This window comes from Austrofundulus limnaeus, unplaced genomic scaffold (assembly GCF_001266775.1).
Source record: "Austrofundulus limnaeus strain Quisiro unplaced genomic scaffold, Austrofundulus_limnaeus-1.0 Scaffold1284, whole genome shotgun sequence".
In the NCBI taxonomy this organism is placed as follows: domain Eukaryota; kingdom Metazoa; phylum Chordata; class Actinopteri; order Cyprinodontiformes; family Rivulidae; genus Austrofundulus; species Austrofundulus limnaeus.
The window spans coordinates 13,676-27,425 of NW_013953686.1; the positions used below are offsets into that span (position 1 = coordinate 13,676).

Consider the following 13,750-nt stretch of genomic DNA (forward strand, 5'->3'; position numbering starts at 1 on the left):
ACGATGAGCAACAGAGCAGAACTTCTGAATCAACATTCCAAAATCACAACCAATCACTGTCGCCAGAAACTTTGATGAATAAATATTACACTGGTAAATATCAAAAGAAAAAACCTAAAATAATAGTTGTGTCTCTTGATGAAGATGATGTTGCTCCAGATTATTTTAACCTTCTCACACTCACACTTCTGTCTGTTTCCTTCAACTCCACACTCATTTCTTTTAGATCAATGGGCACCACRACACAGGCATTATCCTGCTCAGGGTCTTCAGAGGGGGACCACCAAAGTCAGGTTGGTTCATCACAGTCCTTAGATTTTCATTAATCCCAGTTAATCCCATGGTGTCCTGTTGAGCAGAAGCCTCAAACGAAAGCTCTCCATCCRATGTGTCCAAGTTTTGTGTTTGGGCCCAAAGACGAGATGTTTCAGCTCAAAACAAACTTAAGATATCTGTTACATTCAACGGTTTCCTTAAAAAAACTTCTGCTATATAAGAAAAGTCAAAATATGTCTTAACTTGTAATAAAAGCATGTCAGCAGACATGTTTATAAGCGTCATTAGCTTCAGAATGAACCTAAGTTAAATCTTTAGGCCCACATCTAGAAAAACAATAAGCAAACTGACATCAAACATAAACTCTATAACAAAGATAAATTTATAAATGTCCACTTTTATCACCAACTGTGCTTTCTTGAGTTTTACACCATCTAAGCTTCAGCAGGTCAAGTCTTGTGCTAACAGAATATCTTTGTGACTTCACACACACAAGTCTTTCAATGGCACTTGAGCAAAAAATGAAGATATAAAAACAACATGTTTGYTGTCTGACCAGGTCACTGACAGATTGCACGTTTAAAATGGTAAACATTGATAGATAGATATATACATATACTTTGTAAATACAGACACACATGCTAACTGAAGCAAAACGAGTAGAGATACACACTTCCTGTATATAGCACCTCTCTGACAGTGCTTTACAAGGCGTTTCTCCTTCACATTCAATAAACAGCACTTTTATAAGCCACACACTAAAAAGCATATAGAGACCAGTGTGAGGCTTGGTGTCGTGCCCAAGGACACTTAGGGTTTTTCCATCAAACAGGTTTCAGTGCTAACCCAGATCCAGAGTTCAGCTCTGCTCTGGCACCATTGTGTAAACTCAACACCACCACTGCTGAGCCTGAGCAAACAGCTGCTGTCACCAGGAGCTGGGATCATGGAAATCAGAACCAATCAAAGGGCTAATTTGAAAAAAAGGATAAAACTAGAAAATACTATAAACCTTGTTGAGCCTGTGTTAAAGTTTGCAGGTCACGGCACTAAGTGCCCCACTGAGGCCATGACTCTTCAAAACCTCTCATTTTTCTTTCAGCCCTTGATATTTCTCCACTTCCTCTTGCTTCTTTGTCTTGATGTTGCTGTTGTTCATCATCACTACAGCTATCATCACTGCCTTCTTTTGTAGTTGTTGAACTGGGTTTGTTATCATGTTTGTCAGTCTGGATCTGGATCTCCACCACCCTTGCTGGAGTCTCCCACTTGGACTGTGGGACTTCCATTTRATATTTGCTACAACTTCTCCTGTGCACTAGTACAGCTACTTGGTTATGGCTTCCATATATGCTTTGCCTGCCTGGATCCTAATTCCTGTTATCATGTACTGAATCAGCTAAATGGCTTTGTTTCACACYTTGTGTCTTTGTAGTAGACCCAGCAACAGTTCCTGTTGTGTGCACAGTCTGCTCTTCATGTTCAGTGGCCCTGCCCTGACCTTCAGTCAAGCCCTTCCTAAGGACTGCTAGGATTTGTTGATATCTACCAGGCAAAGGCTTATTATTCCATTTCCAGTTCATTATAAAAGGCTTTCTTCCTAAAGTTCTCCAGGATGTTGGTTATTCCTCCTGTACAGTGGTTCTGATGCTCACACCTCCTTTCTTTCAGTATCTCAGGGTGCTGAACTTGAAACCATGAAGCTTTGTGTCTTGATGTCAGTAACTGCTATCATTGATTGAATATTTTATCAGCAGGGTATCGACGGACATGTTGATGGCTTGAACTTTGTTCTTGCCATTAAACGAGTTCATTTGGACCAATCTGAWTCTTTGTAGGCACTTGGTTGTGGCTGACTTTCTAGAGGCCTCGTCATGGTTTCTACCTGTGGAAGTCTAAGGTGTTTGTAGCTGTCCTGGACATCTGTAAAGTGACTTTCAGTTGGTTCAACCTCTTCGCCTGTGATTACTTTGCCACTGTTGAACACTATTCCACTGCACTGATTCTGTCCAAATGACATTCTAAAGTCCATTTCACATACCATGGTGAAGTGGAGCAGTGCCTTGATGTCTTGATCATTTTGGCATACAGCTTGATGTCATCTATATAGAAAAGGTGATGGATAGTAGTTTGGAATGGTATTCTGCAATTATCTAGCAGAGGGAGTTCAGGCTCATGCTATATGGGTAGATAAATGGGTGAGTAGGTAGGTCGATAACCTCCTTCAAAAGTGGTTTCAGATGAATAAACTCTGTTTGGAGCTGTATTTAGAATAATTATTGGCCCTTTAAATGTACACGTTGTCAGTACTGCAGTTTCTGTTTGCAGCAGCATTTACAAATATGCTTCGAGATTAGTAACAAACATTCAAAAGCAGCAACTGTTGTTTACAAGCGTCTAAAAAATACTAATGGTATAAAGATATTAGTTTGCAGAAATAATTATACAAACCCTGTGATCTGTGTAAAGTGGTTGTGTGTCATGCTGTGTTCCAGTTGTCCTCGGAGGTCGTAGCTTCGAGCCTCCGAGTTCTATTTTCCAACTGGAACGCCCCCTGAAGTCGTAGTTTCGAGTCGAGAGGTCGGTGCATCCAAACCATACCTGAGCAGCCCRAGCATGTGTTACGTCATSWTKTCAACATGGCTGCYRCRYGCATGTTTCTCTAAGCTAACGGCTAATGTTGAGCTGTAATCAAACGTACACAAGCACCATCCCCATTATTTAACAGACAGAAAGTAAGAGAGGAGGCAGAATAAAAACGAGTGTAATTTGTTTGTTTATTTTCCCTTTTTAWATTTGTTTAATGTATGTAGTGTACTAGCATTCTTGTCGGAGCTAACCGCTAAYGTTTCTAGTCTTGCATGTAAACAAACGCAGCTTCTGTGTTGTTTATTTTACATTACGTCAGACGTACTTGTATTAACTTATAGTGTTAGTTAAAATATTTGTTTTAACACTGTTTGTACACTCAAAATACCTCGTAGAGCACTATTATTGTACGTTTTATTGTTGCAGAGCAAAATAATAGAAACGCTTTTTCCGATGTTTGAAACTGGAATGCAATCAGCTCAGAACTGACGTCAGTCCGGCTTCAGGATTTCGAGTTCYGATACAACAGGAGCGCAGCATCAGTTCAGGGTCTGCATCCTCCTGAATGTGCATCTGTCAGCCACTTACATCACGGCCCCACACTGAAGGCAGTCCCAGTGTGTAGGCTCCTTCTCATGCCGCCCAGAAAATCATAAAATGAAGGCTGCAACTGTGCATCCTTCTCAGATATCCCAGGATTCTTCCCTCCGTCAGCAAACTAAACAGAAAAGAAAAGATGGCTAAAGTTTTTTACCAAGTTGGTTTAGTTTGGAAATCCATCACAGACTGAAGAATTAGACACGGCCAGTGTCTTTTTGCACTTTGATCCTCTACAGAAACTCAGAGCACAGCCAAYTGGATCAAACATTTACTAGAAGAGATGTTTAATGTGATGTAATGATTTAGCTCTAAGTTGGCTCTCTGAATATGGAACACAGGTTCCAAACATGAACCAGGTAAGAATCAACCCCAGCACCAGGCCTGGTTTAGCATTTGAACCTTTAGTGGAAAAACCCTGTTGGACACCCTGCAGGGACTTGTGATCAAATCCAGCAGGGAAACAACCTCCACACCTCTGTCCAGACAAAAGGTGCCCTCAGTAATGGTTTTTGATAGGATGTATAAAAACATGTTAAATTCTGAATAAAATGCTATAGCAGATAAAAACTGGTAAAAATTAATCACAATGTTATGAAAATACAATTCTCATATTACACCTCAAAAACAGTTTGTAACTTTCAGCTAGTGTGAACTGTAGATGTAAAAATCGTAAAATACTAAATATTGTAGTAGTAAGGCATTTTGACACTTCTGTGTGGACAGTAGGATAATTCTAAATCATCCAAAAATCATTTTTATCTTTAATATCAAGTCATTTTATCCTTAAATTAGACATATATTTTGTGTTTACTATGTCTTCATTATATACAATRTATAAATAATAGATTTTAGTAGTTTTACTGTAAAAGTTAGGTTTTAGTACTTTGAAATACACTGTTAAATTGTGGAGTACACTGTGTAGTACTAATTTCTGTACAATTGTACTTCTTAAAAATTCTTATAGATTTGTAAAAACTCTGATGAGACACTAAGTGGAGAATATTGACGGCCAATTTATAAAATATGATTTTTAATTTAACTTTTCCCCTTAAATTCTAATGTTTAATTTGTGCATTTATGCTCAGATGAAGATTTATTAGATTAGTATTCTATCATTTTAAGGTTTAGTAAAATTATTATTAATAAAAGAGATATGCTTTACTGTAGTATTTTAATCAAAAAATATCTGTCTATTCAAGTGATAAGATATTTTAATAATCCTTTTCTCCACACAACAGATAAAATTTGGCTGTTTAAAAAATACATCCGTCATATCTTTGGCCTTCAGTGTTGTTTCTGAATGTTTCTTCCATGTAAAATGACCACACAGTAAAGTTTATATACTGTACATGATAAAACTGTAGCATGTTGGATGTTTAACTTTATATTAGACAACATATAATCTAAGCCAACACAGATCCTCAGCAGTAAAAGGTGCTTTGCCCTTGATAATTAAGACCATGGGTTTAATTTCTTCAGTTTCCTGGCACTCGCTCACTTATGTACAAACCCATTCTTACGATGGRCTTTAAATGTAAAGTTTACATGTTTATGTGTTTTCTSTGTTTAGTGAAAGTCTGTAACTGGGAGTATATTTATAAATGACTTGTTATTGCAGTCTTACCTGACCTGACAGATGGATAAGAGTGGCCACAGTCTTTAGGCTGACAGGTAGGTATTACTTCTATCAAATGAGACCATTTCCCTCCCTCTGTGCATTGAGTGAGTACAATGGTCAGCTGTTTAATTAGCCCATTTAGCAACTGTTTGTCATTTACAAAAAGCTGTCTAGTGTTTCCAGCAGTCTTTCATTTAGAAATATACAAATAAATATTAAGAACACACTTTAAAAAGACTCAAACCTTACTTCTTACACAGAAGGCCCTGACTGTAGACCTTATGTCTGGACTCTTAACGGTCTGTTACCTGTTGTCTAACTGACCAACAGAGAAGTTGAGTGAGGGACTAAATCCTTTTAGAATATCAACTAGAAGCATRCCCTGCTTTGTAGATGGGCTTTGTAGTTCTGGTTGTTGGCCCCCAGCAGCACACCCAGTGGTTTTCTTGGTTGAACCAAACTATGTCATTCCTTGTAAGCCAAGCCAAAATTGGGAGGTGGAGTGTGAGTTAGGATGGGACGAGGTAAGGTAGGAGGAGGGGTTGGGCTTGGACGTCCAAATAGACCTTGCATCTGCCTGTTGGGGAAACTGGGCTGGATGGGGTTTTCTTGAAAATTTCGAAGGTTTTCATGGAAACGGTTGGTGCTGTCATGGTCAAGGCGGTTGCTTTCCTCGCAGGAACGGTGGTGGTTTTGGAGGTCAGGGGTGGGACCTCGGTCTGGGGCATTGTTGGTGCTGCCCTTCCTCCTAAGAGTGGACTCACGACTGGATGAGGCCGCTGACTGGGAGTCTGAGCCTCCATCAGTGCTGGTAGCTGTTGCCTCCACCGGAGTGACCCTGATAGTGGTGACGGCCTGAGGGTGGGGGTGGAAAGGTGGAGCAAAGCTGGCAGGAGGAGCGATTGTCATGTTGGAGTTGATAGAGCTGGGGTTAAAATTAGGATGAACGTTGTTAAAGTTTGGATTACTTGAATTGTTGGGAATAAAACTAGAATGCTGAAAATTATTTGGATGATTTGGATGTAGGGGGTGCAAAGGGTGCACAACACGTGGATGGTTGGTGTATACACCTCCTCCACCTCCATCTCCACCACATTCGCTTTCTGACTCAGTCCCTGTCACACTCCTCCTTCCATCCACAGAGCCACCGTCCCTCAGAGAGTCACAGCTGTCTGTGTGTCTGTTCAGGTCATTCAGGGCGAAGGTAGACTGACGCAGAGATGCACGCTGTTCTGGAGGTTTCCATCGCCATGAGCCACTTCCATCAGTACTCGGAGGCTTCACCACTGGTTTGTTTTGTCTGGACTCTGGGTGGGCTTCGACACGAACTATACTGCCACTTCTTTCCAAACCTCCTAAAAATGTAAATAAATTAATTAATAAACAAGAAAAGTTAGATCACATCCGTGTTTTTTTAATATGCAGCTGAGTAAGTCACATGAAATGTTCTACTGGTCTAAAAGACTATGAAGAAAACAAATCAATCATTCACACAATAGTATTCTAACTGGGCTGCAACTCCTGGTGACAAGTTGGTAAACAACATTCACAAGGGAGTCTCCAAAATGTCTCAAACTATCCGAGGGGGTTACTTTGCATGAGTCACAGAGGCACATGAACCTGTCACTTGTTTACACTGCATGAGGAAGTCAGTTATCTTAACTGTGACTAAGCTCTGAATGGTTTACAGTGTGTATAGAAACACCAACCTCCTCCTCCCATTGCTCCAGTGGTAGAGGCTGGTGGTGATGGGTCTTGGTCTGTCAGGGCTCTGTACCGGATAGATCCACCATCTTCTGACCGAGGAGAGTGAAGCAGACCTTGCTGTTTGGATAATGCTATCACCTAAACAAAAGAGACAACAAATAAATAAAACAAAGGCTGATAGGATACCTATATTTAGTATCACCACCTAACTTTTCTCTTGTATGTGAGTTACTACTGTAACTGTTATGATTTGGTTTGGTTCTGCTTTGGCTTCTGTCTACAMTCCCATCCTCACACATTCTCATGTMGGACTCGTCAACRTATTGACRCTTGGGCAGGGACCATCTGCATCCAGTTGTGAGGCGTCGGGTACCCCCCGCGCGTCCGTCCTAGCTGCCCGCGGCTTTTCCAAGTTGCGTCACTTAGGGCAGAGATTCTTAACCCATGGGCCGCGGCCCAATTGTGGGCTGTGAACGCCACCTTGAGGGCCTCAAAAGAACAACAGTTTTTAACTTTGGGCCACAGAGGGCCGTGGGACCACATTGRTTTTRAATAAGGTGCAATACACTTTCTCACCACTAGTAGCRGTAGTGCACCACTCAGATGTTTAACAACTTTTTAATATGTAGAAGAAGAACCTTAGAAACCTATCGAGAATGCCCGAGTTTTCGGCTGCAGAATGGGGCCAGAGAGGCTTTTCATTTGAGTATAGGCCACGACATAACAAAGATGGCGCTGGCAGCCGGGGACATGTGTCTGCGGATGTGATGAGTCTTATAAGTTGGTTTTCCCGGGACCAACGTGATTCAAAGGTTAAATCAAGAACTATGATAAAAGTTTGTCTGTCTTAGAATCATTTTTAATAATCACTAATATTTAATGGAGCGCATTTTGGGCTCTGCTGTGTTCGGCCGCGCAGCGCCTCCCCCTGGCAGGGGCGGCTGGGTGGGGGTTTTTGGCCAGGGGCCCGGTCATTCCCCCCCCTGCCGTAAGCTGTGTTTTGAAAAGGGGGGTATGCACGGCGCAGCAGACCACCCGTTGTTTGTTTGTTTTTCATAAAACCCCTGACATGCATGAAAACGGATGCGTTTCCTAACTAACTCAGGGTGAAGTGTGAAAATTATTTTATTTGAAGACAAAGAGTGATACTTTTATTTAATGAAACTTTTGGGAAAAAATGTTATTTGCTGAATTGTTTTTTTCTCATTTGTTTGTTTTCTGTTTCAAATGATTCAGTCAGAGCTTTTATTTCAAAATGGTGATTTGATCATTTCCCTCAGGCGAGGGAGAGGTTTTTTATTTTGTTTTGTTTTACCTTTTAAAATAAGATGCAGAGTTAAAAGGGAAATATATAATGTCTCATTCTAACCTGAAGACTGGTTTACATGCCATTTAAATATATAAATGAAGTRTTTCTAACTTCTTGGAGGAAGTGGAAGGAAAAACAAGGTGAACACAAATTTTTTTCTCTCTTCTTTCTTTATTTTAATTGTTTATTTTGTTGTTTATCTGAGGTTTCTTTTAATGAAGGAGCAGCATTTAAAGGGCATTTTAAAAAAAGAAGTGTTCAAATGCCTGACATTTTATTGAGATGCTGTTTTGAATTAAATAGAACTGTTTCATTAATAATACCTTTTTTGTTGTTGTTGTTTTGTGTGTGTGCTGTTTTTATGTGATGGGGGAGTTTTTCCTGATGGTCCCTCTGCTCTATCTGCATCCACTCTGGCCACCTGAGACCCGAGGACTGGACTGATGATGAACATTTGGAGAATGGACAGCGTTTGCTGAGGCCAGCACTGAGATGTGAAGACCAAGATCCAGGACAATGAAGGCCTCCCGTCCTGACCAGCAGAAGCTGATCTTCACCAGCAAGCAGCTTGAAGGTGGCCGCACCCTGTCCACTACAACATCTGGCAGGTGTCCACCCTTTAACCCAGCACCATGACGGCGAGATAAGGTGGGCCACGTGTGCCGTGTTTTGTACCCCTCCACCCTGCAACATTTCTTTCAACATGAACAGCAGCAAAAAAGACTTCAAGATCCGGGTGGCTGTTTTATCTGTCCAGCTGCGGAAGAGACGGTGTGAAAGTTGAAACAAAGCTTCAAAGTCTGAGTCTCAGGGCCAGCAGCTGGTTGCTACTTTTCCTGACGTTGAATAAGTATGTTTTTTGCTGTTTCTGAMAAGCTGTTCCATCAGTCAGCTTGAGTGACCATCACCAGACTGTCGGGAGGAAGAGAGACGGGGGTGGAGCTATTACCTTTAGTTTAATTTATTTGGACTTTAGGTTTAGCTTTTGTTTGTTATTTTTTTGTTACACATTAGTTTTTTTTTCTTTTCCTTGCACAAATCAGCTTATACCAGTAATCCATTGCACTATTTTTCCCATATTTCTCCATTATATTTGTTGAGTGATGTATTTGTGTTTAACGATTTCATAATTATTCCATTTGGTTTGTTTTGAGTATTGGTTACTCAAGAGGAGGGATTGTCATGGACTAATTATTTATCTGTTTTCCCCTTGACACTGTTCATCTCTCATATCTTCACAAGGCACTGAACTTTGCCATACTCTTTGGGTGTGAGCTTTGTGATTGGCTGAACAGTACATTTGGCGATCTATGATTGGTTGTAAACTGACACATGGGTGTGGCCTACGGTATATTATTGGCTGTATTCTGCTGACGCCGCAGCAGCAAGCAGGCAGAACCTTCTTGATTCAGTTCTGTGTGTTCGTTGCTCACAATTAAAATCATATTTGATTTTCACATACGCAGACTTTTCTCGTATTATTCCAACGTGTTTCTGCATTTGCCACCACAGTTAGTTATGATAGTTTAGTTATGATGTAAATACAATAAAAAATTAAACCAAGATTTAGAATAATTATCATTTTGATCCATACATTGGTAATGTGTGACTGGGCCTCGTGTCACTTTATTTTCAACAAATTGGGCCCCAAGGTCAAAAAGGTTAACAACCCCTGACTTAGGGGTCTTTGGGTCGGGGGTCTGAGGTTAACATGAGGGATCAGGATTAATGGTTAATTTGAGATACTGGGATCAGGGACAGGCTGTTTATAGCTAATATAGGTTAAATTTAGGGTCTGGGATGGTTAGTTCTCGCGCATTCTCTACATTTTCAAAAATGGTTAACATGAGGGATCAGGGTTAATGGTTAATTTTAGGTACTGTGGTCAGGCATTGGCTGTATATGGCTAATAAAAGTTAAATTTAGGGTCTGGGATGGTTAGTTTTGCACATTTCCTACTCTTGTAAAAAAAAAAATAGAACAACGCGCTCGTCCTCCTCCGCCTCATCTCGTAAAAAACTTACGCGCGGGATGCTCCTGGCTTGTCAAAACTGGATGCAAAAGGCTACCTGACCAAGAGTCAATATGTTGACGTGGGGGGAGTGAGAATGTGTTGCCCATCCTGGTTTCACTTAGTTATCATCAGCCCTATGCTGTTTTTACTACTCCCTGGGAGATATGGTGCCAGGTTTACTGTCAGAATATTGTTTTTGGTATTTTGATAACCTTGCTGTGCAGTTCTGTTGTTTACTTGCCTCTTGCATGGATCTGAGAATAAAAAGTGTTAAGTGTGTAAACTAAAATCAATAAAATGGTAAAACTGTGGTAGGATTGAGAGAATTCTTCACTCATTAGCCATGTTTCTTTTTTATGTACATTTGAAGTATCCCATTAGAAAAGGTGAATGGAAACGGTGAGAGAAAAAAAGAATGTCCTCAATTTCGCAAAAATTTTTTACACTCACTTGAGGTGGTTTTTAGATTTTCCGAAAAAGAGTTAATGCAGAAAAAGGGAGATGGAAACACATTTGCAGAATAACTTCTGACGCAGTGAACATTTACCTCACATAGTTGATCAGCTGTTCCCAAATAATTCTACCAGCTGCTGCAGCTACAGTTAGACCCTTCTTCCACTGKTGGTGTCTTCCCAGATATTCCCATAACATGAAGAGAATTACATTTCTTTCTCTACGTGTCCASACAGCATGTACCATGACAAATAATAGTTGATACAACAGAACAATTACAACTTGCCCAATAGCAAAGTATTCCTGATAACTTCTCTCCAATGTCTGGTGATGTGTATCCCCGCAAATTTGCAACTTTACTTCCTGTTTACTACAGCCATGCATAATGTCAACGTCTTACGTAATTACACTTTGTGTAACCAAGTTGATTTGCACCAAGCCAGAGGATGGAAACATGCCTGATTCATATTTCWTTCTTTTGTTTTTCGACATTTAAAAACAATTGCTCAAATTGCACATTAAATTGGATGGAAGCATGATTGATATACTATTTTTTTCTAAAAAGTAAAAGAATAGGCAAAAGACACTTGTCAGCTGAAATTCTATTATAGTTCTTCAAACACAGGATGTTTGGAGAAGTACTGATACAATGCCYTCTCCAGCCATTTGTAGGATTGGGTCATATCAGCCACTTCAGCCATCTGTCAGTGGTACATCCCATGCAGGGGTTTTTCTTCCCATGTTGGTTCCTTCAGCTCCTTCTCTTTCAGTTTCCATTATCTGAGGCATTCACAGAGTGCTTTGTCTTTCAGGGCCAATACATCAGGAATATCCTGATAGTGTAAAGCCTGTAGATCAGGGCTGCCCAATCCTGGTCCTCCAGTACTCCCATCCAGCATGTTTTACTTGTTTCCCTGATATTCAGCRGGTCTTCAGAAGATTGTTAATCACTCAGTCATTCAAACCAGATGTGTCAAATCAGGGAAACATCTGAAAACCACTGCTTTAAATGTTGACCAACACCTCAACAGCTTCTCTGAGCTTGATGAGACATTTTCAAAATATAATAATGACTTAGTTTGATGTTTTTAGTGTTGCCTCTGGAAGCCATTGATTCGTTATTTGTAAATAATAAATCAGATAACAGGTATTAAAACAGTGATTCTCAACCCTGGTCCTCAAGGACTCCTTTCCTGCATGTCTAGATGTTTCCCTGATTTGACACACCTGGTTTGAATGAATGAGTGATTAACAATCTTCTGAAGACCTGCTGAACAGCAGGGAAACAAGTAAAACACGCTGGATAGGGGATCTTGAGGACCAGGGTTGGGCAGCCCTGCTGTAGATATTGGAATATACCATGCATGGYGAGTAGCTTTTGTGTTTTGACATCAGTGGTCTGAATTTTATCCTTTGGCCAGCTCATTATCCCAGCAGAGTATCTGATTACCGGCAAGGCATARCTATTGATTGCTCAGACCTTGTTTTTGACTTTGAGCTGACTTCTCAGAACTCGCCTTACTTGTTGCAGGGATTTGGCTGTCGMTGCTTTCCTTGTGACCTCTTCTTGGTTGCCATTTGCCTGCAGTATTCCAAGGTACTTGTAGCTCTCCTCAACATCTRCTGTTCTTTCTTATGGGAGTTCAACTCCCACTGTGTGGATTACCTTCTCTCTCTTTGTTACTATCTGGCCACATTTCTCCAGCCTGAATGACATTCTGATGTTCCTGCTGTAGATCCWGGTGGTGTGGATCAGTGAGTCCATGTCTCATTTCCTCTTAGCAWACAGCTTGATGTCATCCATGTTGAAGAGCTGATAATGACCCATTTCTGAGTTGGTATCCATAACCATTCTTGTTGAATTTTTGGTGGAGGGGGTTCAAGCCCCACAGCAGTGAGGACAGAGCATCTCCTTGGTATATTCTGCATTTGAGTTGCGCAGTTGACTTGCAATTGGCCTCAAGGGTGGTTTTCTACCTTCTCATGGAGTTTGCAATGAAGGCCATCAGAGTTGTTGACCTTGCAGAGCTACAGATGTTCCAGGATCCACGTATGTGGGTCATATGGATGATAGCTTTCTGGACAAAAAGGAATTTAATAGTGGACTAATAACAACATTATCACTAAAAGAGGATGCCATTTCTACAATCAGAAGGACTCAAACACCATTGTCACCTGCCCAGGTAAGCTGAAAAACAACTCACATTGTTGTTTTGTTCAGATGTTTGGTCTATGTGTGATCTACGACCTATGCTCTTTAGTTGGCTTACACTACATTTTAGTAATAAATAAATTAGCATAAAATCAATATCATCCTCACATGTTCATGTGAAGATGACCAGGATGTATCTTATCAATCTGAAACATTGTCTCTTTAGAATTTTCCAAAACCAATATTGTATAATGTTGCTGTTTATTTATTACTATTATTACAAAGTGGGCTACGACGCAGCAGGTTGTAAAGAGCAGAGTCTTGTTGAGAGAAGTGGCTGTGATGTTGTGCTGAAATACACATGATGGAATCTGAAGGAGGTTCTTAAAGAGACAGAGACCAATTTCAAGGTGTTTAGAAACAGATTTGATGTGAAGCAGAGGYTGCGTTAACAGAATATTTTCCATATTTGACCGTTTTTTTACACAGACGGAAAAATCTGAAGGCCGACCRTCATTTTGACAGATTGCAATTAGCACCCCTGACCTCTTATGTCTGGAAGACTTAATAAATAAACCAGGTGAGGCGGAGAAAAAATTAACAATGCTTCACAAGATGACTCTGTGGCATCACACTCACACAGAGACATTTTCATCTTTACGCACAGAGCAGGTCGACATCATGGAGGTCTTATTTAATCTAAAATAAATAAAAGATTCCTTCTGATCATTGTAATGGAACTAATACTTTTATGTTCAACAGACACAACACTGTGTCTCCAGAGGCCTCATATATATATTAACAAACACCGTTATGTCATCTTAGCAAGATTTGATACAAGGTCAATGGAAAACACAAAGATAAACACAAGTGATATCTAAGAATGACTGTTAGCAGATCTTGTTGTGACTTTAATCATTCTATCTACAGACGAACAGCATGTCATGAAAACCCAGGTCATTAAAGGATGTCATGAAATTTTGCTTAAACATAAAAGTATTAGATCCACTACACTTTCATCTGTCTTTCATT

At 40.3% G+C, this 13,750-nt stretch overlaps 1 protein-coding gene across 1 annotated transcript in view; it reads right to left on the minus strand.

The window, feature by feature from the left end:
* Positions 1 to 3,265: 3,265 nt before the first annotated feature.
* LOC106534850 (lipid phosphate phosphatase-related protein type 4) overlaps positions 3,266 to 13,750 on the minus strand; it is a 67,741-nt gene continuing 57,256 nt past the window's right edge. Inside the window, exons 10-11 of the mRNA XM_014031619.1 lie at positions 6,793 to 6,928; positions 3,266 to 6,438 (exon numbers count right to left, since the gene is read on the minus strand). Coding sequence (XP_013887073.1) covers positions 5,549 to 6,438; positions 6,793 to 6,928 — 1,026 coding nt within the window. The 3' untranslated portion in view covers positions 3,266 to 5,548. The remainder of the gene's footprint in view (positions 6,439 to 6,792; positions 6,929 to 13,750) is intronic.